Genomic DNA, 26,909 nt, shown 5'->3' on the forward strand with positions numbered 1-26,909 from the left:
ATATGTGTTTTACAAGTATTTTCCCCCAGTTTGTGGTTTGTCTTCTCATTCTCTTGAAAGTGTCTTTTGCAGAGCAGAATTTTTTAATTTTAATGAAGTCCATCTTATCAATTATTTCTTTCATGGATCACCAAACCCATCTAGATTTTTCCCTGTGTCATCTTCTAGGAGTTATAGTTTTCAATTTAACATTTAGGTCTGAGCTATTTTCAGGTAATTTTGTAAAGGGTATATGGTTCATTTTTTTTGCATGTGGATGTCCAATTGGTCATTGGTTTTCAGTAAGAATACTCTAGCAGGTCACATCATTTGCAAATATTTTCTCCCATTCTGTAGGTTGTCTTTTTGTTTTGGATTAATTTCCAAAATATACAAACAGCTCATACAGCTCAACATCAAAAAAACAACCCAATAAAGAAATGGGCAGAAGATCTAAATAGATGTTTCTCCAAAGAAGACATTCAGATGGCCAAACGGCACATGAAAAGATGCGCAACATCGCTAATTATTAGAGAAATGCCAATCAAAATGACAATGAGGTACCACCTCACACCAGTCAGAATGGCCATCATCAAAAAAATCTACAAACAATAAATGCTGGAGAGGGTGTGGAGAAAAGGGAATCCTCCTGCACTGTTCGTGGGAATGTAAATTGGTGCAGCTACTATGGAAAACATATGGAGGTTCACTAGAAAACTAAAAATAGAGCTACCACATGACCCAGCAATCCCACTCCTGGGCATATATCCGGAGAAAACCATAATTCGAAAAGATACATGTACCCCAATGTTCATAGCCAGCACTATCTACAATAGCTGAGACAGAAGCAACCTAAATGCCCATGGACAGATGAATGGATAAAGAAGATGTGGTATATATACAGTGGAATACTACTCAGTCATACACAAGAATGAAATAATGCCATTTGCAGCAACATGGATGGACCTAGAGATTATCATGGTAAGTGAAGTAAGCTAGACAGAGAAAGACAAATATCATATATCACTTATATGTGAAATATAAAAAAAAACAACAAAAGATACAGATTAGTCTATGTACAAAACACAGACAGACCCACAGACATGGAAAACAAACTTATGGTTAACAAAGGGGAAAGGGGGGAGGGAAAAGGATAAATTAGGAGTTTGGGATTAACATAAACACAATACTATATATAAGATAGATAACCAACAAGGACCTACTGTATAGCACAGGCAACTATACTCAATATTTTATAATAACATAAGGAAAGAGAATCTGAAAAAGAATATATAAAACTGAATCACTCTGCTGTACACCTGAAACTAACAACACTAAATCAACTATACTTCAATTAAAAAAAAACTCCAGCAGGACCTATTTTGTCTCCCCTCCCCCTCCAAAATAGGTGAGTTACGTATCTAATTTTAATGTTTAGCCACATTAAAAACCTAAAAAGAAACATGAAATTTTAGTATATCTGAAGTCAATATATTCAAAATGCTATTATTTTAACATGTACACATTAAAAATTATTTCCAAGATATTTTATATTCCTTTTTCCATACTAAGTCTTCAAAATCCATTGTGCTTATCACATCACAATTTGGGCTACCCCTACTTTGAGTGCTCAGTAGCTAATGGTTAGTGGACACTGCTGCTCTATAGTAAAAGGCATAATTGGTAAGGGTTTTATTTTACAGGCTTTCTACTAAGCAATTACCAAAGAAAACATTATACAACTGAATCTTGTAGCTACAAGTGCCAGCCAGAATTCTTCAGTATGCTTGCAGGAATTGCAGCCACTAGAATTGGGAAGCCTTTTAATTGCCTCACCTATGTCCAAGCTTTCCCCTGTCAGAATTAGTAGCCACGTGCACAGCCTGGAAAAAAAATCAAGACAATAGATGACTGTATTCTAAGGAAAATGTGCCTTGTGAAAGGTGATGGGCCAGGAGGCAGCCCTAAACAAATATTTGAAGAGACATATGGTTGGTTATCTGCAACATATACCTTCGCTTGGAATTTAACACATCAGATACCGTTATCTTCCTTGTAGCTATCAATGGGCTTACCTTCTTAGGTGCTTGAGTTAAAGCCTTTGTAGTTTGCTACATCTGTCCTTTAAACTACCTAATGTTTAATCCATCCCAAATTGATTATTTTGACTAGTTGTTAATGCCTTTTTTGAAAAATGTTTACATACTAATGGTCAAAGTGCAGAAGGGTCTTTATTGAAAAGTAAGTTTTTCCTCTTGGTCCCCACAATTTCTCCCTCTAAATATCCACAATCACCAATTTCTTGCGTATGCTTTCAAAGTAGTCTATGCGTAAGTGAGAACAGCCGTGAAACCTTCATGCAAGGAGTTTTGGTTCCAGTATCACAATGTAAGCCCCTATAACCCATCCCTCCACTGCTTACGATGATAAACTCTGAGTAAAATAGAAAAAAAGAAAGGAAAAGCAACCCACCTGAGGACTTAAAAAGTAAACACAGGCAAACAGACTGTGGATGGGAGTAAAGCCTGGAGAAGTGACCTTAAAAAAAAAAAGCATGAGAGTTGGTAAGGACAATAAGAGAGGACAAACAAAAAACTAATAAAATATGCCAAGGTCCAACTATATCAATAATTACATTAGTAACACATTAACATTCTAATCAAGAAGTTCATTTAAATGCTGCCTACAAGAAACACAGATAAGTTGAAAGTTAAAGGATGGAAAACAAAGAACATGCAAATTAGCATAATAAGACTAGAGTGGCTATATAAACACCAGATAAAAATAGACTTTAAGACAAAGATTATCATAGATAAAAATAGGAACATTTCATGATAAACAGGACAATTCATTGGGAAGATAGTACAATTGTAAGTATGTATGTAGGATGCCTGATAGCCTTAAATACGTGAATTAAAAGTTTATAGCATTGTGGGGAGAAACATAATTCTGCCATAGTAGATTTAACACCCACTTCTTAGAAGTCATTAGAACAATTAGACAAATCAGGACAAAAAATCTGAACCACTTTATCAGCCACCTCAATCTAACTGATGTTTATAGGACACTACATCCAACAAGTGCAAAATACTATTTTTTTTGAGGTGTGCATGGTAAATTCAAGATAGACCATATGCTGGGCTCTACAAGGCTCAGATTAAAAAGTATTGAAATTATACATGGTGTGTTCTCTGATCACAAAGGAATTAAATTAAAAATTTAAAATCAGTAACAACATATCCAGAAACCCCCAAAACCTCAGGAAATTGAACAGCACATTTGTAAATAATTTATTCATCAAAAAGATGAAATCACAAGGGAAATTAGAAAATATTTTAAATTTAATGATAATTACAACATAAAATTTGTGGATGCAGGTAAGCAGTGCTTGAAGATGCACTGCTCATTACAGAAGCCACTGGACACATGTGACTAAATTTAAATTAATACAAAAGTTCAATTCTTCAGACACACTGGCCACATATCAAGTGCTCAATAGTTACATATGGCTAGTGGCTACTGTACTGGACAGCAGAAAACAGAATACTTCCATCACTGCAGAAAGTGCTATTGAATAGTCATGGCTTAGAGGGAAACTTATAGCTTTAAATAATTATATTAGAAAAACATCTAAAATCAATGACCTAAGTTTCCATCTTAATAAGTTAGAGAAAGAAAAGCAAAGTAAGCTCACATGAAATAGAAGAAAGGAAATACAATAAAGAACAAAAATCAATGACATGAAAATCATACAATAGATAAAATTAACAAAGCCAAAATCTGATTCCTTGGAATGAAAAATGAAATAGAAAAACCCCTAGCTAGAGCAATGAAGAAAAAAAAATGATGGAAAACAATTACCAATATCAAGAATGAAAAAGGTTATCACTACAGATCCTATGACATTAAAGGATAGTAAAGGTATATCACGAACAATTTTATGCCAACAAATTAGACCACTTACATGAAGTAGACAAATGTATTGACAAATTTAATTATCAAAATTAATACAAGAAAAAATCAGGAAGTCTGAATGGCCCTGTATCAAATAAACAGAATTTATTATAACTTTCCATAGAGAAAACTCTAGACTCAGTTTCACTGGTGAAGTCTATCAAACATTCAAGGAAGGACTATCACTAACCTTACACAAACTTTTTCAGAAAATACAGAGGAAACTATTGATATCAGTATAACATACCAAAACCTGACAAAGACATTACAAAAACAAAATGTACAGACCAATATTATCATGAATGTAGATGCAAAAACTCTTAACAAAAGACTAGCAAATTGAATTCAACAATATATAAGAGGATAATATATTATGACCATGTAGGGTTTATTCTAGGAATGCAAGGTTAATAATAGTAATAATTGTTAATAATAGTAATCATTACACCCAGATATTTCATGCCTATGTATACACCCAAGAGAACTAAAAACACAAGTCCACACAAAAATTTATAAGCGATTGTTCATAGAAGCATTATTCATAATAGTTAAAAATTGAAAACAACCCAAATGTCCATTACCTGATGAATGAATAAACAAAATGTGGTATAAGCCTACAATGTGATATTATTTGGCAATAAAAAGAAATGGAATGATGTCAGGGAAGGAAGCCATTTCTCCACCTAAACAACTAGTGAGCTGGCAAGAACTGTCTACAGCAACTATTTTGGAATTCTGGAGTCTAGTTAAATACTTGCAATGTTCAGGGTAGAGCTTGATGAAGAGACTGGTAAATCAGTAAATTCTTGGGAATGTTGGTCTTTCACATAGTGGCTACCATTCCTCCACTACCATCCTCTGAAGCAGGGAGCAGAAAGGAGAGGTGGTGGCCCATATTCCTAGCGCAGCTTCCTGGACAATAAGAAACTTGTCCTCCAAATATTAGGATTGTGTGTTTTGATTGATAATTGCTGCTTTTGATCACTGAGGGGCCAGCACAAAGGTTGGCCATTGTTTCAACCCCCGTGAACTAAAGTGGTTTACAGGGGATTAGAGACAGTATTTCCCTTTGGGAGCCAGACATTTGAGGAAATATTTGTCAGCTTACTGGCTGACTGTAGAGATATCAGACAGAAACTTCAGTGACCACACAAAACAAGGAATACACACTTTGCAAAAATAGTTTGGAGAAGTCACAACAATGGCTCCAGCCCTCAACTAGCAAGATTTACCAATTCCTGCGGAGAGGGAGAATTAGATTTCAGAGTTAAAACAACATAATGCTCAATATATCTGGTTCTCAATAAAAGAGTTACAGGAAACAGAAACAGGAAAGTATAGCCCAATCACGGGGGAAAAAAGATTTTGACAGAAACCATCCCTGAGGAAGCCCAGACACTGGAATTATTAAAGATGTTTAAGACAGTTGACTTAACATGCTCAATGAGCTAAAGGAAGCCATGGGCAAAGAAGTAAAGGAAATCAGGAAAACTATGTAGAACAAATGAGAATACCAGTAAAAACATAGAATTTATAAAAAGGACCAAATAAATGCTGGAGCTTAAAAGTGAAATAACAGAAATGAGAAACTCACTAGAGTTATTCAACAGCAAATTTGAGCAGACAGAAGAAAGTGTTAGTGAACTTAAAGATAAAGCAATTGGAATTATCTAGTCTGAAGAGCAGAAAGAAAGAATGAAGAGGAGAGCAGCCAAGATGGGAAAGTAGAAAGATCTGAGCTCACCTCCTCTCACAAGCACACCAAAATCACAACTATCTGCAGAACAACCATCAGTGAAAAAGACTGGAACCTACAAGAAAAGACATTCTACAACTAAAGACATAAAGAAGGAACCACAATGAGACGGGTAGAAAGAGCAGACTTGCAATATAATCAAATTGCATATGCCCTAGGTGGGTGGCCCACAAATTAGAAAATAAATATATGCAGAGGTTCTCCCACAGGAGTGAGAGTTCTGACCTCCACATCAGGCTCCCCAGCCCAGGGGTCCAGCACAGAGAAGACAAGCCCCCAGAGCACTTGGCTTTAAGGCCAGCAGGGTTAATTATAGGAGCCCCATCAGACTGGGGAAAATAGAGACTTCACTCTTAAAGGGCACACATAAAATCTCATGTGCACCAGGACACATGGCAAAAAGAGGAATTTGATAGGAGCCTGGGCCAGACTTACCTGCTGGTCTTAGAGAGCCTCCTGGAGAGGCGGCAGGGGTTGGGGGGAGATCGCTGCAACTCACCCTGGGGACATGGACACTGGCTGCAGACATTTTGGGGGGCATTCAGCTGCATGAGCACTGCTACTGGTGGCTGCTGGCCCCACCCAACAGCCTGTAGGTGCCAGTGCTGGGACACCTCAGGCCAAACAACTAACTGGGCAGGGAGACAGCCCCACCCATCAGCAAACAGAATTCCTAAAGACTTCCTGAGCCCACAGCCACCTCTAGATATGCCTCTAGACATGGCCCTGCCCACCAGAGTGCCAAGACCCAGCTCCACCCACCAGTGGGCAGGTGCCAGAAGCAAAAAAAGTATGATCCTGTACCCTGCAGACCACCAACAGCAGGTCAGACCCTACCCTGGGACCAGCTGGGCCATGGTCCTGCCCACTAGCAGGCCAATGTAACCTGTGGGACACCCTGGCCCCCATACCCAACAGTGTCAAGAACCCATCTGCCCCAAATGATCTGAAACAAGCTCTGGGATCCCTGGGCCCTGCAGCTAGACTCCAGGAAATAGCTCTGCCTGCCAGTAGTACAGCATTAACCCGAGGATCTGGCTTCACCTGCCAGTGGGTGGGCAACAGACCCAGAGTCTTCAGGACCCTGACACTGCCCACCAGTGAGCTAGCACTAGCCCTGGCACCCCCTAGGCTTCTACAAATAGCCACCTTGTGACCAAGTCCTGCTAAACAGCAGCAAGCAGCATCCACACATGGAAGGGTCAGGCAACCAACAAGACTAGGGGCCAAAAAGCCTACCACGCTGCTCACAGAGTCAGCCCACCACAACAGAAGAACCCATGCAGCCCTCTTAGGGGGGATTCCCTAAAGCATATAGCTTAGGTGATGAGAGGGGAGTGCACTGCTGGGATGCATACGACGTCTTCTACAGAAGGTCACTTTCCCAAGGTTGAGAAATTTAACTAACATACCACATACATAAAAATACAAATAGCAACTTAGACAAAATGAGGCGGCAGAGGAGTATGTTCCAGATGAAGGAACAAAATAAAACCCAAGAAGAACTAAGTGAAGTAGAGATAGGCAATCTCCCTGAGAAACAGTTCAGAGCAATGATTGTAAAGATGATCAAAGCATTCAGGAGAAGAATGGATGCACAGAGTGAGAAGTTATAAGTTTTTAACAAAGAGTTAGAAAATATAAAGAAAAACCAAACAAAGATGAAGAATACAAAAATTGAAAAATACACAAGAAGGAATCAATAGTAGACTAAATGATACAGAGGAACAGGTCAGTGAGCTGGAAGACAGAGTAGTGGAAATCACTGCTGCTGAACAGAAAAAAGAAAAAAGAATGAAAAAAAATGAGGACAGCTTGAGACTTCTGGAACAACATCAAATGCACTAGTATTCGTATTATAGGAATCCCAGGAGAAGAGAGCCTGAGGGCTGAGAAAATATAATACTTGAAGAGATAATAGATGAAAACTTCCTTAACATGGTAAAGGAAGCAGTCACCCAAGTCCAGGAAGTGCAGAGAGTCCCATACAGGATTAACCAAAAAACATGTTGTAATAAAAATGACAAAAATTAAAGATAGAGAATATTAAAAGCAGCAAGGGAAAAGCAACAAATAACATACAAGGGAACTCCCATAAGGCTATCAGCTGATTTTTCTGCAGAAATTCTGCAGACCAGAAGGAAGTGGCACAATATGTTTAAAGTGATGAAAAGGAAGAAAGTACAACCAAGAATCCTCTACCTAGGGAGGCTCTCATTCAGATTTGATGGAGAAATCAAAAGCTTTACAGACAAGCAAAAGCTAAAAGAATTCCAAACCAGCTTTACAATAAATGCTAAAGGAACTTCTCTAGGTGAAAAAGAAAAGGCCACAACTAGAAACAAGAAAATTATGAAATGAAAGAGCTCATCAGTAAGAGAAAACATACAGTAAAGACAAGAATTAATCCACACACAAAGCTAGTAGGGAGGTTCAAAACAAAGGTAGCAAAATCATCTGTATCCGCACTAAGTAGTTAAGGGTTAAACAAAACAATTGGATGTAAAACATGATATCAAAAACAGTAATTGTGAGGGAAGAGAGTACAAATGGAGGGTATCTAAAATGTATTTGAAATTAAGGGATCGGCAACTTAAAACAAGTATGTGTATATGTGTGTGTGTGTGTATATATACACATATATATACTGCTATATAAAAATCTCACGGTAACCACAAATCAAAAATCTATAACAGATATACACAAAAAAGAAAAAGGAATCTAAACACAAAGCTAAAGATAGCCATCAAATCACAAGAGAAGAGAACAAAAGAAGGGGAAAAAAGACCTACAAAAACAAATCCAAAACAATTAACAAAATGTCAATAGGAACACACATATCAATAATTACCTTAAATGTAAATGGACTAAATGCTCCAGCCAAAAGACATAAACTGGCTGAATGGATACAAAAACAAGACCCATGTATATGTTGCCTACAAGAGACTCACTTCAGAACTAGAGACACATACAGACTGAAAGTGAGGGGATGAAAAAAAGGTATTCCATGCAAATGAAAATCAAAAGAAAGCTGGAGTAGCAATACTTATACCAGACAAAGTAGACTTTAAAATAAAGACTGTTACAAGAGACAAAGAAGGACACTACATAATGATCAAGAGATCAATCCAAGAAGATATAACAATTGTAAATATATATGCCCCCAACATAGGAGCACCTCAGTATATAAGGCAAATGTTAACTCAACAATAGTAGGGGATTTTAGCCCACTTACATCAATGAATAGATCATCCAGACAGGAAAATCAGTAAAGAAACACAGGCTTAAATAAGACATTAGACCAAAGGGGACTTCATTGATATTTATAGAACATTCCATCTGAAAGCAGCAGAATACACATTATTTTCAAGTGCACTTGGAACATTCCCCAGGATAGATCACATGCTGGGCCATAAAGCAAGCCTCAGTAAATTTAAGAAAATTGAAATCATATCAAGCACGTTTTCTGACCATGCTACGAGATTAGAAATCAACTACAAGAAAAAAACTGTAAAGGCTAAACAATATGTTACTAAACAACCAATAGATCACTGAAGAAACCAAAGAGGAAAGCAAAATATACCTAGAGACGAATGAAAATGAAAACACGACAATCCAAAGCCTTTGGGACACGGCAAAAGCAGTTCTAAGAGGTAAGTTTATAGTGATACAAGCTTACCTCAGGAAACAAGAAAAATCTCAAATAAACAACCTAACCTTACACCTAAAGCAACTAAAAAAGAAGAACAAACAAAACACAAAGTTAGTAGAAGGAAAGAAATCATAAAGATCAGAGCAGAAATAAGTGAAATAGAGATGAAGAAAACAATAGAAAAGATCAATGAAACTAAAAGTTGGGTCTTTGAAAAAAATAAACAAAATTGGGAATTCCCTGCTTGTCCAGTGGTCAGGACTGGGCGCTTTAACTTCCGAGGCCTGGGTTCAGTCCCTGGTCGGGGAGCTAAGATCCCACAAGCCATGCAGTGCTGCCAAAAAAAAAGAAAAGATAAAACTGATAAACCTTTAGCCAGACTCATCAAGAAAAATAGGGAGAGGGCCCAAATCAATAAAATTAGAAATGAGAAAGAAGTTACAACTGATGCCACAGAAATACAAAGCACCATAAGAGCCTACTAAAGGCAACTACATACCAATAAAATGGACAACCTAAAAGAAATGGACAATTTCTTAGAAAGGAGCAATCTTCCAAGATTGAACCAGGAAGAAATACAAAAAATGAACAGACCAATCACAAGTCCTGGAATTGAATTTGTGATTTAAAAACTTCCCAACATACAAAAGTCCAGGACCAGACAGCTTCACAGGTGAAATCTATCAAACATTTAGAGAAGAGTTAACACCAATCCTTCTGAAATTATTCCAAAAAACTGCAGAAGAAGGAACACTCCCAAACTCATTCTGAGGCCACCATCACCCTGATACCAAAACCCAACAAGGATACCACAAAAAAAGAAAGTTACAGGCCAATAACATGGATGAACATAGACGCAAAAATCCTTGACAAAATACTAGCAAACTGAATCAAACAATACATTAAAAGGATCATACACCATGATCACGTGGGATTTATCCCAGGTTTGTAAGGATTCTTCAATACCCACAAATCAATCAGTGTGATACACCACACAGCAAATTGAAGAATAAAAACCAAATGACCATTTTAATAGATGCAGAAAACTTTTGATAAAATTCAACTTCCATTTATGATAAAAACTCTTCAGGAAGTGGGCATAGAGGAAACATACCTCAACATAATAAAAGCCATATATGACAAACCCACAGCTAACATCATACTTAACGGTGAACAATTCTTCTAAGATCAGAAACAAGACAAGGATGTCCACTCTTGCCACTTTTATTCAACATAGTCTTGGAAGTTCTAGCCACAGCAATTTGAGAAGAAAAAGAAATAAAAGGGATCCAAATTGGAAAAGAAGTAAAACTGTCACCATTTGCAGATGACATGATGCTCTACATAGAAAATCCTAAAGATGCTACCAGAAAACAACCAGAGCTCAATGAATTCAGTAAAGTTGCAGGATACAAAATTAATATACAGAAATCTGTTGCATTTCTATACACTTATAACAAGGGATCAGAAAGGGAAATTATAGGAAACAATCCCATTTACCACCACATCAGAAAGAATAAAATACCTAGGAATAAACCTACCTAAGGAGACAAAAGACCTGTTCTCTGAAAAACTATAAGATGCTGATGAAAGAAATCAAAGATGACACAAACAGATGGAAAGATATACCATGTTTTTGGATTGGAGGAATCAATATTGTCAGATGACTATACTACCAAAGTAATTTACAGACTCAATGCAATCCCTATCAAATTACCAATAGCATTTTTCACAGAATTAGAACAAAAAATTTTACAATTTGTATGGAAACACAAAAGACCGCAGATAACCAAAGCAATCTTGAGAAAGAAAAATGGAGCTGGAGGAATCAGGTTCTCAGACTTCAGACTATACTACAAAGCTACAGTAATCAAAACAGTATGGTACTGGCACAAAAACAGAAATATAGATCAACGGAACAGAATGGGAATTCCAGAGATAAACCCACGCACCTATGTTCACCTAAGCTATGACAAAGGAGGCAAGAATATACAATGGAGAAAAGACAGTCTCTTCAATAAGTGGTGCTGGGAAAACTGGACAGCTACATGTAAAAGAATAAGACTAGAACATTCTCTAACACCATACACACAAGTAAAATCAAAATGGACTAAAGACCTAAATGTAAGACTGGACACTATAAAACTCTTAGAGGACAGCACAGGCAGAACACTCTCTGACATACTGCAGCAATATCTTTTTGGATCCACCTCCTAGAGTAATGAAAATAAAAACAAAAATAAATGGGACCTAATTAAACTTAAAAGCTTTTGCACAGCAAAGGAAACCATAAACAAAATGAAAAGACAACCCATAGAATGGGAGAAAATATTTGCAAATGAAGCAACCAACGAGGGATTAATCTCCAAAATATACAAACAGCTCATGCAGTTCAATATCAAAAAATACAAACAACCCAATCAAAAAATGGGAAGATCTAAATAGACATTTCTCCAAAGAAGACATACAGATGGCCAAGAGGCACATGAAAAGACGCTCAACATCACTAATTATTAGAGAAATGCAAATGAAAAGTACAATGGGGGGACTTCCCTGGTGGCGCAGAGGTTAAGAATCTGCCTGCCAAAGCAGGGGACACGGGTTCGATCCCTGGTCCGGGAAGATCCCACATGCCGCGGAGCAACTAAGCCCATGCGCCACAACTACTGAAGCCCGTGCACCTAGAGCCCGTGCTCCGCAACAAGAGAAGCCACTGCAATGAGAAACCCATGCACCGCAACGAAGAGTAGCCTCCGCAACTAGAGAAAGCCCGTGTGCAGCAACAAAGACCTAACGTAGCCAAAAATAAATAAATAAATAAATAAAATAAATTTTTTTAAAAAGTACAATGAGATATCACCGCACACTGGTCAGAATAGCCATCATCAAAATGTCTACAAACAATAAATGCCGGAGAGGGTGTGAAGAAAAGGGAACCCTCCTACACTGTTCATGGGAATGTAAACTGGTATAACCATTACGGAGAACAGTATGGAGGTTCCTGAAAAAATTAAAAATAGAAGTACCATATGATCCAGCAATTCCTCTCCTGGGCATAAATCCAGAGAAAACCATAATTCGAAAAGATACGTGCACCCCAATGTTCATAGCAGCACTATTTACAATTGCCAAGACATGGAAGCAACCTAAATGTCCATTGACAGAGGAATGGATAAGGAAGATGTGGTACATATATATAATGGACTATTACTCAGCCATTAAAAAAGAATGAAATAATGTCATTTTCAGCGACATGGATAGACCTGGAGATCATCATACCAAGTGAAGTAAGTCAGACAGAGAAAGACAAATATCATGTGATATCACTTATATGTGGAATCTAAAAAAATATGATACAAATGAACTTATTTACAAAACAGAAACAGACTCACAGACTTCAAAAACAAACTTACCATTACCAAATGGGAAAAGTGAGGGGAAGAGATAAATCAGGAGTTTGGGATTAACATATACACACTACTATACATAAAATAATCAACGAGGACCTACTGCATAGCACAGGAAACTCTACTCAATAGTCTGTAATAACCTATATGGGAAAAGAATCTGAAAAAGAATGGATATATGTATATGTATAACTGAATCACTTTGCTGTACACCTGACACTAGCACAACATTGTAAATCAACTATACTCTAATATAAAATAAAAATTAAATTAAAAGAAACCCAAGTGCCATGTGGGATAAGATTGATATACTGATTTCATACAAATTGTTGCATTGCAAAAAAAAAACATAGCATAAACCAAATCATAAGATAATTGACAAACTAATAAAAAATGTTTTCTCCATACATAAAAGGCTTCCTTAATGCCTAAAGAGATCCTATAACACTTTTTTGATGTAGCATCATTCCTGTGGCCCCTTCTCTTTTCTGTATTTTTTGCCCTGTTTCCTGCTCCTCTCCCTGCTGAAAAAGTCTCTCCTATGTAAGTGCTCACACCAAGGGCCAGGAACCTCGTCAGCTCAAAGTGTTTGACTACTATCCACGCAGGCTACCAGTGTTTATGAAAAAACTACGTGTGGGTGCATTCATGCATGCATGAACTGGAAGGTAAGGAGGCCTGATGGCCTAACATGTTCCCATGCTAGAACTCAGTCCCAGACTTCCTTGATACCCAGCTATTCCCCTCAACTAATTCCATAAGGTGCTTTCTCATCACCCCCAACCAAGCATATAGAGACTGGCCCATATATAATTTCTATATGTAAATCATCAGAACTCACTAAGATATTCTTACTCCCTTCTGTTTTTGCAGCTCAGCTTTGGCATGGTATATATGTATTTGCTAGAGGGGTTAGGAAGTTGGGAAAAAGAATTAGTAGAGTAAGAGCCCTGAATTTGTATCTGGGTCATGGAGATTCTAATCCAATTCAATCACCACCCTTAAATTGCTGGATGTCCTTGGGTAATCTGCTATACATCTCAAGACCTCAGTTTCCTCACTTCTAAATGAGGGGGTTAGGCCTGATGTTCTCTAAGATCCTTTCTAGCTCAAACAAAAAATCCTTCTCCCACTGAGAATGTATGTTTCCTCCCTCAAACCCAGATTTGATTCTATCCTCTTAGGGTACCTTTACAATCCTTTCTTACCCATCCCAATAGCTCAGATGTGCTACCGATAAGATTGTTAATCTGTCCTTATCCTGTAGACATTCTTCAGGCACTTACGCAGGTGCCCAGGATCTCCCCAACTAGTGTTTCCCATTGGTTTAACCACCTGATCACCTCCTTTGGGGCTGTTGATACTGAGGTGTCTTGGACCCACGTTCTCCCTAACGGCACTAAGGTGGTAGCTGAGAGGAAGTGAGTCTGGGGAGGAGGAGGGAGGCTGGAGCCCTGCAGTGTCTGGGGTCTTCACAGAGTGCTGAAGGAGGGGATGTGGAAAGAGGTGGCCAAGGACCTGAGTCTGGTTCCTGGGCAAATGAGAGAGCCAGGTGAGTCGAGGAGAGAGGGCTGGATTTGAGAGTTTGGGTTCTGTTGCCAGTTCCTCAGATTGGTGCGACCAAAAGGAAGTGTCTGGTAGTCAATGAACACCGTGGCTCAAGAGGGCAGCCACAGATGCAGGGAGCTCTATCCTATGGGCCTAATTAGCTCAGATGTGTGTGTGTTTGCAGGTGGAGGTGGCAATGAGTGGAAATTAGCTGACCAAGCTGCAGAGGTGGCCAAAAAAGCAGCAGGTATGGGCTTCCCTGGGTTGGTCATCACTGGAGCAGAAAGAGAAAGAACAGTCAGCTAAGGATTGTGCTGTATCTACACTACAAATGGGGAGATTTAAACAAAGACCCCCTGTTGCAGGGAGGTCCAAAAGTGAAAAAATACCTCAGTAGCCCTGAGTGTGCCTCATTTCTAAACTTAGCACAGTGAGTTCCAAGGAAAGCCAGATCTGGGGGATGTAAAGAAGGAGTAGGTGAAGAATAAAAGGAGCCAGTCCTTTAGTTGTTTAGTCTTGCTTCCCCCAACTAGCAGTTTCTTGATTATGCATATGGGTCATGTCTTCTTTGATTGTGCCTGACATTGGCTTGGGTACGTGATAGATCAAGACTACATTCCATCAAAAAGGGAGATAAAGAATTAATATTGTTAAAATGGCCATACTACCCAAAGCAATCTACAGATTTAATGTGATCCCTATCAAATTACCTATGACATTTTTCACAGAACTAGAACAAATAATCCTAAAATTTATATGAAACCATGAAAGACCTAGAATTGTCAAAGCAATAAAGCAGGAGGCATGATCTTCCCAGACTTCAGACAATACTACAAAGCTACAGTAATCAAAATGGCATGGTTTTGACACAAAAACAGACATATGGACCAATGGAACAGAATACAGAGCCCAGAAATAAACACAGCTATGGTCAACTAATCTTCAACAAAGGAGGAAAGAATATACAATGGAGAAAAGCCGGTCTTCAAGTGTTGCTGGGAATGCTGGACAGCCATATATAAATCAGTGAAATTAGAACACTCCCTCACACCATACACAAAAATAAACTCAAAATGGCTTAAAGACTTAAGTATAAGACACGATACCATAAAACTCCTAGAAGAGAACATAGGCAATACATTCTCTGACATAAATCGTAGCAATGTTTTCTTAGGTCAATCTCCCAAAGCAATAAAAATAAAAGCAAAAATAAACAAATGGGACCTAACCAAACTTATAAGCTTTTGCACAGCAAAGGAAACCATGAACAAAATGAAAAGACAACCTACAGAATGTGAGAAAATACTTACAAATGATGCAACCAACAAGGGCTTAATTTCCAAAATATACAAACAGCTCATACAACTCAATAACAAAAAAACCAAACAACCCAATCAAAAAATGGGCAGAAGACCTAAACAGACATTTCTCCAAAGAAGACATACAGGTGGCCAAAAGGCACATGAAAAAATGTTTGGCATTGCTAATTATCAGAGAAATGCAAATCAAAACTACAATGAGGTATCACTTTACACCAGTCAGAATGGCCATCATCAAAAAGTCTATGAACAATAAATAAATGCTGGAGAGGGTGTGGAGAAAAGGGGACCCTCCTACACTCTTGGTGGGAATGTAAATTGGTGCAGCCACTATGGAGAACAGTATCGAGTTTAGTTTTCCTTAAAAAACTAAAAAAAGAACTACCTTATTATCCAGCAATCCCACTCCTGGGCATATATCCAGAAAAGACAGAAACTCTAATTCGATAAGATACTTGCACCCCAATGTTCATAGCAGCACTATTTACAATAGCCAAGACATGGAAGCAACCTAAATGTCTATTGACAGATGAATGGATAAAGAAGATGTGGCGTATATATACAATGGAATATTACTCAGCCATTAAAAAGAATGAAATAATGCCATTTGCAGCAACATGGATGGACCTGGAGATCATCATACTAAGTGGAGTAAGTCAGACAGAGAAAGACAAATACCATACGGTATCACTTATATGTGGAATCTAAAAAAAATGATACAAATGAACTTATTTACCAAACAGAAACAGACTCATAGATGTAGAAAGCCAACTTATGGTTACCAAAGGGGAAATGGGAGGGGGAGGGATAAATTAGGAGTTTGGAACTAGCAGATACAAACTACTATATATAAAATACATAAACAACAAGGACCTACTGTATAGCCAAGGGAACTATATTCAATATCTTGTAATAAACTATAATGGAAAAGAATATGAAAAAGAATATATATACGTATAGCTGAATCACTTTGCTGTACACCAGAAACTAATACAGCATTGTAAATCAACTAAACTTCAATCTAAAGAAATAAATTATAAATTTTCTGAGGCAAAAACAACCAAAAAAACCCAGATGAATGGATAAAGAAGCTGTAATACACACACACACACACACACACACACACACACACACACACACACGCGCGCGCGCGCGCGCGCAATGGAATACTACTCAGCCATAAAAGAGAACAAAATTTTGCCATGTGCAGCAACATGGATGGACTTGGAGGGCATTATGCTAAGTGACATAAATCAGACAGAGAAAGACAAATATTGTATGATATCACTTATATGTGGAATCTAAAAAATACAAAAAACTAATGAATAAAACAAAAAAGCAGACTTGCAGATATAGAGAACAAACTAATTACCAGTGGGGGGGAGGGTATAGGGGTGGGGGAATGGGAGGTACAAACTATTGGGTGTAAGATAGGTTCAAGGGTGTATTGTACAACATGGGGAATACAACCAATATTTTGTAATAACTGTAAATGGAAAGTAACCTTTAAAAACTGTATTAAAAGTTTAAAAAATAAATAAATAAAAGAGTACCTGGACGCCGTAGTCTGTTTGTTGGTTACCAACTTCAAATCTAGGTGTCCACCAGAGGGCGTCAGAACCCAGAACTATGGTGCTTCATCCTGAATAGTCCATGTTGATCCAGGACTTGTAATCTCTGGACTCATCTGGCTCTTTCTCTAGCAGGGCAGAGGGGGCAGGGTGTGGGAGCAACTGGCAGCACCTCCTCCCACTGCTCTAGTAAGGTTTTGAAAATGTTTGAACTGCTTGGGGGCATGTGAGCCCAGCCCCCGGAGCAGCTCTGGGGGGCTCTGACTTGCTTGATAAGGTAAAGGCACAGGTCTGTTCTTGGTCCTGGGAGGATGTTACCTGGGTTAGCAGATAGCCCCACGCCAAAGAATTGCTTCAGAAATCCCTCCCTTCACCTCCTCTAAGGGGCAAATGGTCCATTCCTGACTAAGAAACCTCTTGCCTTTTGTCATACTGGATTGTTTGCTCAGACACCAGACCTGACCCCACACCTCACTTCCTCCCACCTCAGCTCAGGCACTGGGGGTACTCCAGGGAACCAGCACCCACTGTTTCTGGTTGCACACTGGAATCACCAGGGGAGCTTTTAAAACCTATGGATGCTGAGCCCCACCCCAGAGATTGCAACTGAATTGTTCTGGGGTGGGACCTGGGCAGCAGTGTTTTTAAAAGCCTCCCATGTGATTCTTATGTACAGCATTATTGAGAATCTCTGGGTTCAAGGCCTTGCTAACCAAGTGTAGGAGCTTGACAGAAATGTAGAATCGCAGCATCCCCTTCCGAGCTTGCTGAATCAGAACCTGCCTTTAAACCAGACGCCTGGGTCATTCAGTGGCACACTGCAGTTTGAGAAGCACTGGTCTAGTCAGCATACTATTCTACTTCGTCCACGCTCATTCCCTGGGCCTGAACCACAGCCTCCACAGCTTTCTCAAGTTGGAGCACTGGCCTTCAGAAGTCTTTGCCTCTGATCTGCAGAAAGAAACACATTTTATATCAAGATGTAGAGCACACCTGTGTATATATAATGAAACCATACCTTTACTATTGTTACCAAACCAAACTTCAGTCCATTCACTTGGGCACAGTAAAGCCAATCTGCTGACACCGGATTGTGGTGAAGGAAAGTGCAGCACTTATTGCAGGGCACCAAGCAAGGAGTCCAGGCTGCTAGTGCTCCCAACTCCCTGATGGCTTTCAGGGAAAGGTTTTTAAAGACAGGGTGAGAGAAAAGGGTGTATGATCAGCTCATGGACATTCTTCTGATTGGTTGTTGGTGAGTAACTGGGAATCAACATCATCAACCTCCTGATTCCAACTGGTCTGGAGTCTACGTGCTTGTGGGCAGCATGCAGTTAACTTCTTCCACCTCGTGGGGGTTTTAGTAGCTGTCAAACAGCTCAAAGGATATGGTCCAGTATATTATCTATAGCCCTTGAGGAGGAACTAACAGTCCTTGACTTTGTTTAATGACTAAACTATTATTATTCTGTCTTGTTTGGCTGTTTTCCTTTCTTTCTGCATTTTCTTACTTCTCTGATTAAATTTATTCTTTGGAAGTTGGGGAAGGCCTAGGAGGCTAAAGTTTTTCTACAGACAAGAGAGAGGCAGGGCTTCCTTGGTGGCGCAGTGCTTGAGAGTCCACCTGCCGATGCAGGGGACACGGGTTCGTGCCCCGGTCTGGGAAGATCCCACATGCCGCGGAGCGGCTGGGCCCGTGAGCCATGGCTGAGGGGTCTGCGCATCCAGAGCCTGTGCTCTGCAACGGGAGAGGCCACAACAGTGAGAGGCCCGCGAATCGCAAAAAAAAAAAAAAAAAAAAAAAAGAGAGAGAGGCAGAGGACATGGTGGGGATTAGGGTCTGTCCTGGGAAGGCCCCATAGGGTCCTGCTTGGTTACACTATCTGTGATGCACTCTCATGCATTCAATAGATATTGCTGGCACCTACTGTATACTCGGCATTGTTCTAGGTGCCTGTGCCAGTCTTATCCCCAGACAAAACTTCCTGTCATTGTGGAGTTTATGTTGGTGGGCGGAGGCCAGGGAGGGTTGTCAGAAAGTTAAAAGTAAACCATAAATATGAAGGACATGCTTGAAGATTATAGTTTCTTTTACAACTTACATTTGGGGGGACTTCCATATCCTGATTATGGTGCTTCTTGATCCTGGTGCTGGTTATATTCACTTTGCAAAATGCCCAAGTCTTTGCACTTCTCTGGATGCACGTTATACTTCAATGAAAAGTTCAGAAAATTATATTCTGATATTTTCTATTACTGACTGTCCTCTTTCATTAAAAAAAAAGCCAGGGTTTCCCTGGTGGCGCAGCGGTTGACAGTCCGCCTGCCGATGCAGGGGACACGGGTTCGTGCCCCGGTCCGGGAAGATCCCACATGCCGCGGAGCGGCTGGGCCTGTGAGCCATGGCCGCTGAGCCTGCGCGTCTGGAGCCTGTGCTCTGCAATGGGAGGGGCCACAGCAGCGAGAGGCCGCGTACCGCAAAAAAAAAAAAAAAAAAAAAGCCAGTTAAGGGACTTCCCTGGTGGCGCAGTGATAAAGAATCCGCCTGCTAATGCAGGGGACATGGGTTCGAGCCCAGTCTGGGAAGATCCCACATGCCACGGAGCAACTAAGCCCATGTGCCACAACTACTGAGCCTGTGCTCTAGATCCCACAAGCCACAACTACTGAGCCCAAGTGCCACAACTACTGAAGCCCATGTGCCTAGAGCCCATGCTCCGCAACAAGAGAAGCCACCGCAATGAGAAGCCCGTTCACTGCAACTAGAGAAAGCCCACACGCAGCAACGAAGACCCAACGCAGCCAAAAAAAAAAAGCCAGTTAAAACTCACTAAATTCAGTTCACCTCCAGCTAATAGTTTGCAAGAGTAGTTTAAAAAACATTGCTCTATTTTTAAAAACAAAACAGAACCCAAAAAACCTTCAGCCCAATCACTCCGCAGCATCAACACTCTTGGCCGAGCACCTGCTTACAGGTATGAGCCAGGCTGCCTTCACCACCCGCCACTGCCTTCCTTGACCTCCTGCTTACCCCACACATGCAACCATCTCACAGTGGAGATTCTTCAAGGCACTGCCACATGCCTCCCTCAAGCAGCTTGGGCTGCCTCTGCTTAGAACTAGACCTGACAAGCCCTTCTCCCTGCAGAATCACTCTGCTGTGGGCAGCTCTTTTCAAGTTTCAGATCTGGGAAGAGACTGGCATAGGCACATTGGAGGATTGGGTTTATCCCCCCAGCCTCCTGAATCTCCTAAGCCTTGTGTTTCTAGCCTGTGTCTCATTTCCTCCATTGTGCTGTCAGTCCCCTTGGGAGAGAGCAGTCTCCCCAGCTACCAGTACCAGAGTCAAACACAATGAGGAGAAGGAGACATGCTCCAAGACAACTTCCATCACAGCCCCAGTGCTCAATGTGGTGGTGGGGACAGTCCAGGAGTTGAGATGGCAGGATGGGGGAAGGGAGCAGGAGACCTCTTTTCTGTGAGCCTAAAGCTCCAGATAACCCTGCACTAGGGATGTCGGAGGCGTGGGTCTGGCTCTTGAGAGCAACTGGAAGGGAGATGGGAGAATGGGGAGCTGGGCTCCCCTAAGAGAATCACCCAGCAGAACAATCCAGCATGTAGGTGCTTTGACCCTTTGCCTTGTTTGATTTAGAGCTTGATTTACCAGCAGAGAAACTTGCTCCAAATCAGTTGTTTGCATCTATTGATTCCCCAAATCTGGTCAGACTGATGCCAAAAATCTTGGCTCTCTGTGCACCAATGCCAAACAGAAATACAGAGTTTTGGAGGAACAAGAAAAATGGCTTTAATCTTTGCCTGGCAAAGGGGAAAACACAGCAGGCTAGCACCTCAAGAACTGTGCCCACCCCCCTTCCCGGGGGATCAGACAAGATCTTATAGGTGGGGCTCACAGTCCAGGGTATATGATAAGGATCAAAATTGTGAAGGTCTTGCATTCTTCTTGCATTATTTCAAAACAGTCACAGCTGGTGTCAGGCAGCTGGCTAACTGGGTCCAGCAGCCCGGTAGTTGAGCCTGTTTGTCTCTGGTTTATCTTTCTTTCTGAAATGCAAAAGGCTATAAGGGGTGACTTGTTACAAGGGAGTGCAGGGTAGTAGGTGCATGATGTAATTTACATAGAGTTAGGGGGTATTACCATGCAGGATGTAATTCACATAGTGTCAGGGAGTAATGGGTTAGCTTTGTGAAGGACATATCTAGTTACAGACAGTACAGATTAGCAACAGTTAAAATAAAGCTAGGAGTGATTAACTCTTTCCATCCCGTTTGTTTCTTCTCTAGCCTGTTCACTGTTTACTTTACTTTCCTTGTTCTCAGGAGAGGAAAAACTTCATTTCTATTTTTGTTGCAACAAATTCCCCACTGCTAGTTCATTCCGTCCATATTAATGGAGGAAGGGAAACGGGCGTCATTCTTGTCTGGCTGAGGACAAAACTTCAGTTTTGCTCCACTTGACAATCACCAGCTGTCCAGCCCAGGGGCCCATCTACTACTTTAAAACCTGATGCTTCCCAAAGCTCCTGGGTATGGTGTTGCTTTGTTGTGCCTTATTGGTTCAGAGCAGACTTGGGAGTCAGAAAAGTGGATTTGAATTCTGGCTTCACTACTACCAGCTGTTACTTAATCGTGTAGAGCCTCAGTTCTACCACCTGTGGAGTACTACCTGCCCTAGACCCTGTCTCGGCCCAGGTGGGGTGCATTCAACTTCCTGCTCAGTGGCCCTGGCTGCATGGTGAAGGGCAACCCCCTTACACACACTGTTATCGAATGATTTAGTAGAAAGTTGCCCTGCTCACCTCACAGGGAAAGACGCCATGACCCAAATCCACCCAGTCCAGCCCCACCATAGCTGTCTAGAACCCGCCCCCTTCTCATTGCCCTGCTGTCCTCAGGCCAGAGCCCTTGGGCCCAATGCTGGAAAATAGGAGTGCAGAAGGAGGCACCCTTACACAATTCTCTGATGTCTGATCCTTGGGACAATTCTGTCTGGAGTTGTTTTATTATTAAACGCATCTTATAGATGAGGTACAGTCAGAAACGGTCAACTTGCCCTAGCTTTTGGGTTCTAAGCTTGGCAGCCCAAGGCCGCCTCCAGCTGTGCTAGGATCGGGGTCTGCAGGTTGCACTATCACTGGGAAAAGGAGCTCTGAATTTTCTCCTCCTTTCGGGGTACGGACCCAAGAGGGAGCAGTGCAAGAGGGAGGAAGACCCCCTTTGCCTGGGACTCTTTCTGCCTGTATTCCCAGCAGGAAGTGTCACAGGCCTGAGCCCAGCTCTCCCTTGGCCCCAGGGAAACGGTGGAGGCAGCCCAGGTTCATAGGTCTCTGGGCTGTTGCTGAAAGATTAGGACTAGAGTCCCTCTCTGCAGTCAAACACTCACTGGATTGGGACCTTGGAAACTTTCCGGTCCAACCTCCTCTTCATTTTAGAAACGAAGCAACTGAGGCCAGAGGGAAGTGGTTTTTTTACACTCATAAGTCAGGAGCAGCTGAACTGCTACTTAGAATTCGAGACTCCTATTTCAGCACTCCTCCATTGGGCCCTGTTGACTACACCGTCTCAGTGTGGACTCCCTACCTTCTGCTTCACTTCTTCTCCCTCTGGCTCCACAGGAAGGCGCAAGCAGGGCTTCTGGTTGGATGAAGAAGGGGAAGCAGTAGGGGTTCTGAAGGAAGAAGGAGAAGTAAGTGGGACATGGCCCCTTAAGGGGGCGGGCCAATCCGGCCAGGCTCCGCCCCCCCTCGGGCAGCGCAGGCGCAGGCTGGCTCCAGGAACACCCGGCGGGAGGGCGGGCGCTCTTGGTTCTCAGGCCGGGGCACGGGGCCGCAGCACCTGCGGGGGCCGGCGCAGGGCGCGGCGCCCGGCGGGCGGACGTCGACGCCCAGGAGCGAGGGCTGGGAGCCGGGACCTGGACGTGGGGGCGGAGCGGGAGGGGACGCGACCCCGCAGCCCCCTCCCCCGGGGGACGGGGCGGAAGGAGCCGGGTGGGGGGCGGTGTAAGCGGGCGGCGAGGGCAGCACCATCTGGAGGGGCGGGACCGCGCGGCCTCTGGGGGGCAGGAGAGTGCGTTGGGCAGTGCCGGCTGGGGGCCCTAGGCCGGGAGCGCAGGAGGAGCGCGGCGGGCTCTGCCCAGCGCTGCAGGAGCAGCAGCCGCAGCGGATCGGGGTTCTCAGCTGGGGCCCGCAGCAGCTCCGCGGGCTGAAGCTCGGCGTGGAGGAGCAGGGGGGCGTGGGTCCGGCCGTGCAGGAGGAGGGCGGGGTGGGCCCGGGGGTGCAGGAGCGGGGCGGCCGGGGCCGCGAGCCCAGCCTGGGGGTGGTGTGGGGGCCTGGGGACTTCGCGGACTGGAGACGCCCGCCGCCGTGGACGGGCTCCGCGGGCTGGCCTGTGGTGCAGGAGGAGGGGCTGGGCCCCCGCAAGCAGCACCAGGAGAAAGGGGGAGGCAGCCCCGCAGTGCAGGAGCGGGGGGAGGCTCGCACCGGGGTGCAGGAGCAGGGGGAGGGGAGCCCACGCAGGCTGCTACAGCAGCCCGAGCAGCTGTCCGAGCTCGGGGACGGCCTCTGGGAGAGCAGAGACGAGCTCGAAAGTTCCGAGGAGCGGGGGGAGCAGTACTGGGAGAGCTGCGGGCACCTCAGAGGGGAGGCAGAGGTCCTGGGAGCGGCCCCGGCACGCCGCAAGAGACTCGAACTGGTGGGGAGGGCCCGACTAGTGGGGCCCCAGGGGCCTGAGGGAGAGGGGCGCCTTGGGGTGCAGGAAGCAAATTGGCTACCCGGGGTGCAGGAAGGGCAGGTTGTGCGGGCTGTCCAGGAAACATACCTGGACGGGAAAGGGTCCCAGGAGGGAGACAGGCCCCTGGAGGGACACAGGATCCGGAGGCGCAGGCGGAGGAGGAGGTGGTAACTCACAGGCCGGCTGCTCAGCACCAGCATCCGGCCGGGCCAGGGCCGTGGTGAGCGCAGGATGTAGGGGTTTGGGGAGTGGGGGTCAGAAGAGCGCCGTGAACCTGGGAGCGTTGGAAATCACTGCCCAATAGCGGGCAGTGTCCTGCTGGGTCCTTCTCTGCCACCTCAGCCGGGACATCATAGAAGCTTTGTCTGCAGAGAGCCAGTGGAAGGCAGCAGGTAAGGAAGCCCAATTCTGTTCTCAGCTGGAATTGGTGTGTTTGGAAGGAGGGCTGCAGTTATCTCAGGAGAGCTTGGTCTCCAAACTGCCTTTTTTCATTCCCCTGTGTTTAAACCTGGAGAGGAATGAAGCAGTGCAGTGTTCAACAGCGAGACAGGACCCCTCCCCCCAGTACTGTATACGCCAACTGGAGTGATGGGATATTTCCTTAGAGTCTAGACTGGCGGTGAGACTGTCTGGGTGGGTGGCTGCCAGGCCTGGGCAGAAGGGAGAGAGGGGTAGTCCCAGGCTGAGGTTGCAGAGGAAGTAGTCACCTCTCCACCCCTCCATCCCCCCTCCACCCGTTTACCGGTGGAGATAGGGGTGCCTCCGTGCCATAGCTGGGTTGGTGCAATCAGCACAGGCTGCCTCACGTCCTCAAAACACGTTCCAGAAAAGGGAAGGGGCAGCACTGCTTTAACAGGACCTTATCTTGTAACCCTCTTGGCCACGTGGGCTGAGATGTGAGTGTGGCAGCCGGTAACTTGGGCACGAGCCTGGCCTGCTCCTGCCACACCTTCTTGTCACATTTGATTAATACTGAGGGCCCAGAGCCAAGGATAAATAGTGGGCAGAAGGGTGGAGAGCTGGTGAGGACTTCTGTCTCCGTGTGGGCTCTCAGGACCCCAACCTGAAAGAGTGGGATAGGAGAGGGTATCTGCACTGCTGGACTCTGGGCATCCTCGGTGGCCCAGACCTCAGCCCCACCCCATGGAGGTGGACAGATGGGCAGCTGTGGCATCATGGGTTCTGTACCAGCCAGGGCCAGCTCTCAGCCCAGCTTAGAGGTGGGGTTTGCAGAGGTGGGGGCTAAATTTGGCTTCCTGTTGACTTCCTCATGGCCTGGGTGCCAGGCCTCTTCATTCCTGCCCCACAGGGGCTTGGTTGGCCACTTGTGGGCCTCATCTGCCTAGGGATGTTCACCTCTTACCTGGCGCTGTCTGGGTTCTTGCTTCTCTAGTCCTCGGGTCGGGGTGGGTACAGAGTTGCTGCCTGTCTCGGGGCCTTAGCCAAGACCCATCTCTGCCCCACCCCAAGGAGTGGCTCCGAGTCAGATGGCCCCCAGACCCCTGTTCCAACCGGACTGGGTGAAGATAGTCCTTTTCTGTTGGGGCAGGGGGAGTGGTGGTCGCGTCCTAAGCAGGCAGCTGCTGGGACTCTGCTGGAGGAGCCAGTTAGCCTGCTCCCCATGCAGACCCAGACTTGACTGTCAACTTCGTCCCATGCCTGCCTGTCATCCTGCCACCCCAAACAGTCATGCACCGGAAGTTCAGCCGCTGTGTCCAAGGTGTCTGGCTCTTCTGGGACGGCCAGACTGGTTCTTGCGCTCTGGCTTCAGTGGAGAGAACTGTTCTAAACACGTGCACATAAGCATACACCTTCACCCTGTTTCAGGTTGATTATTGAATTTGTGGTAGATGAAGAGAAAGAGGACTTTGGCAGATCTGGGTTTACTAGCTGGGTAACTAGTGTGTAACTAGGATAACATTTCTGGGCTTCAGTTCCTCGTCTGTGAGGCGGGCCCTGGTTTTCCCTACAGTGTCCTGAGTGCAGAGGGCTCAGACCCTTCTTTGCCAGCCTAGCATCCACCTTCCCAGGAGCCATGGCCAGTGGACATTAGGCAGGAGTGGTCAGCGCTCCCAGGCCTTTTCCTCTAGCCCCTGAGCCCACAATTATCCCCCTGCCCTGTGCTTTATCCTGGAAGATGAAGTGTTTGTTTTTAATAATAGCTTTATTGAGGTATAATGACATGGTAAATGGCACATATTTAAAACATAATTTAATAAGTTTTAACGTGTGTATACCTGTGAAACCACCACCACAATCAAGATAATGAACATACCCATTATTCCCAAACCCCCAAAAGTTTTTTGTGCCCCTTTGTAATCCCTCCATCCCACCCCTCCTTTGCCATCCCCCTTCCCCAGGTAACAGTAGTCTGCTTTCGGTCACTATACATTAGTTCGCATTACCTAAAATTTATGTAAATGGAATCATACAGTATGTGCTCTTTTTTTTTTTGGCCTGGCTTTTTTCACTCAGCATAATTATTTTGAGATTCATCCACGTTTTTGTGAGTATCAATTGCTTATTCCTTTTTGTTGCTGTGTAGTATACCACAGTCTGTTTATCCATTTACCTCCTGATGGGTTGTTTTCAGTTTTTGGTTATTACAAGTAAAACTGCTATGAACATACGTGTAAGTCTTTGTACGGACATATGCTTTTTTTTTCCTTGGGTAAATCCTTAGGACTGGAATAGTTGGATCATATGGTAGGTGTACATTTAATTTTTAACAAACCGTCAGACTTTTCCAAAGTGGTTGTACCATTTTATGTACCCACCAGCTGTGTATGAAAGTTCTAGTTTATTCACTACTTTGTCAGCACTTGGTATGACCAGTCTCTTTAAATTTAGACATATTAATAGGTCTGTAATGGTTATCTCATTTTGGTTTTAATTTACATTTCTCTAATGACGAATGTTGAGCATCTTTTCATCTTATTTGCCATCTGTATATCTTTGGAGATGTGTCTGTTCAAA

General features: G+C 43.3%; 2 protein-coding genes across 3 annotated transcripts in view; one reads left to right on the forward strand and one right to left on the reverse strand.

The window, feature by feature from the left end:
- Window positions 1-1,041: 1,041 nt before the first annotated feature.
- Window positions 1,042-26,212, reverse strand: LOC308617967 (uncharacterized protein; the record flags this gene model as incomplete). Its single annotated transcript, XM_081235360.1, has 7 exons — window positions 1,042-1,862; window positions 2,452-2,517; window positions 17,169-18,137; window positions 19,289-19,397; window positions 22,785-23,834; window positions 24,021-24,207; window positions 26,209-26,212. The coding sequence occupies 3 exons, from the start codon at window positions 26,210-26,212 to the stop codon at window positions 22,910-22,912; spliced, it is 1,116 nt and encodes a 371-aa protein (XP_081091486.1). The 3' UTR covers window positions 1,042-1,862; window positions 2,452-2,517; window positions 17,169-18,137; window positions 19,289-19,397; window positions 22,785-22,909.
- The window catches only part of TNK2 (tyrosine kinase non receptor 2), a gene marked incomplete at its 3' end in the record, with an annotated part of 40,279 nt that continues 36,903 nt past the window's right edge, over window positions 23,534-26,909 (forward strand). For both annotated transcript variants that reach the window (XM_081234356.1, XM_081234354.1), the window contains exon 1: window positions 23,534-24,325. The remainder of the gene's footprint in view (window positions 24,326-26,909) is intronic.

This window comes from Mesoplodon bidens (assembly GCF_964165515.1).
Source record: "Mesoplodon bidens genome assembly, chromosome: 5".
NCBI classification, from domain to species: Eukaryota; Metazoa; Chordata; class Mammalia; order Artiodactyla; family Ziphiidae; genus Mesoplodon; species Mesoplodon bidens.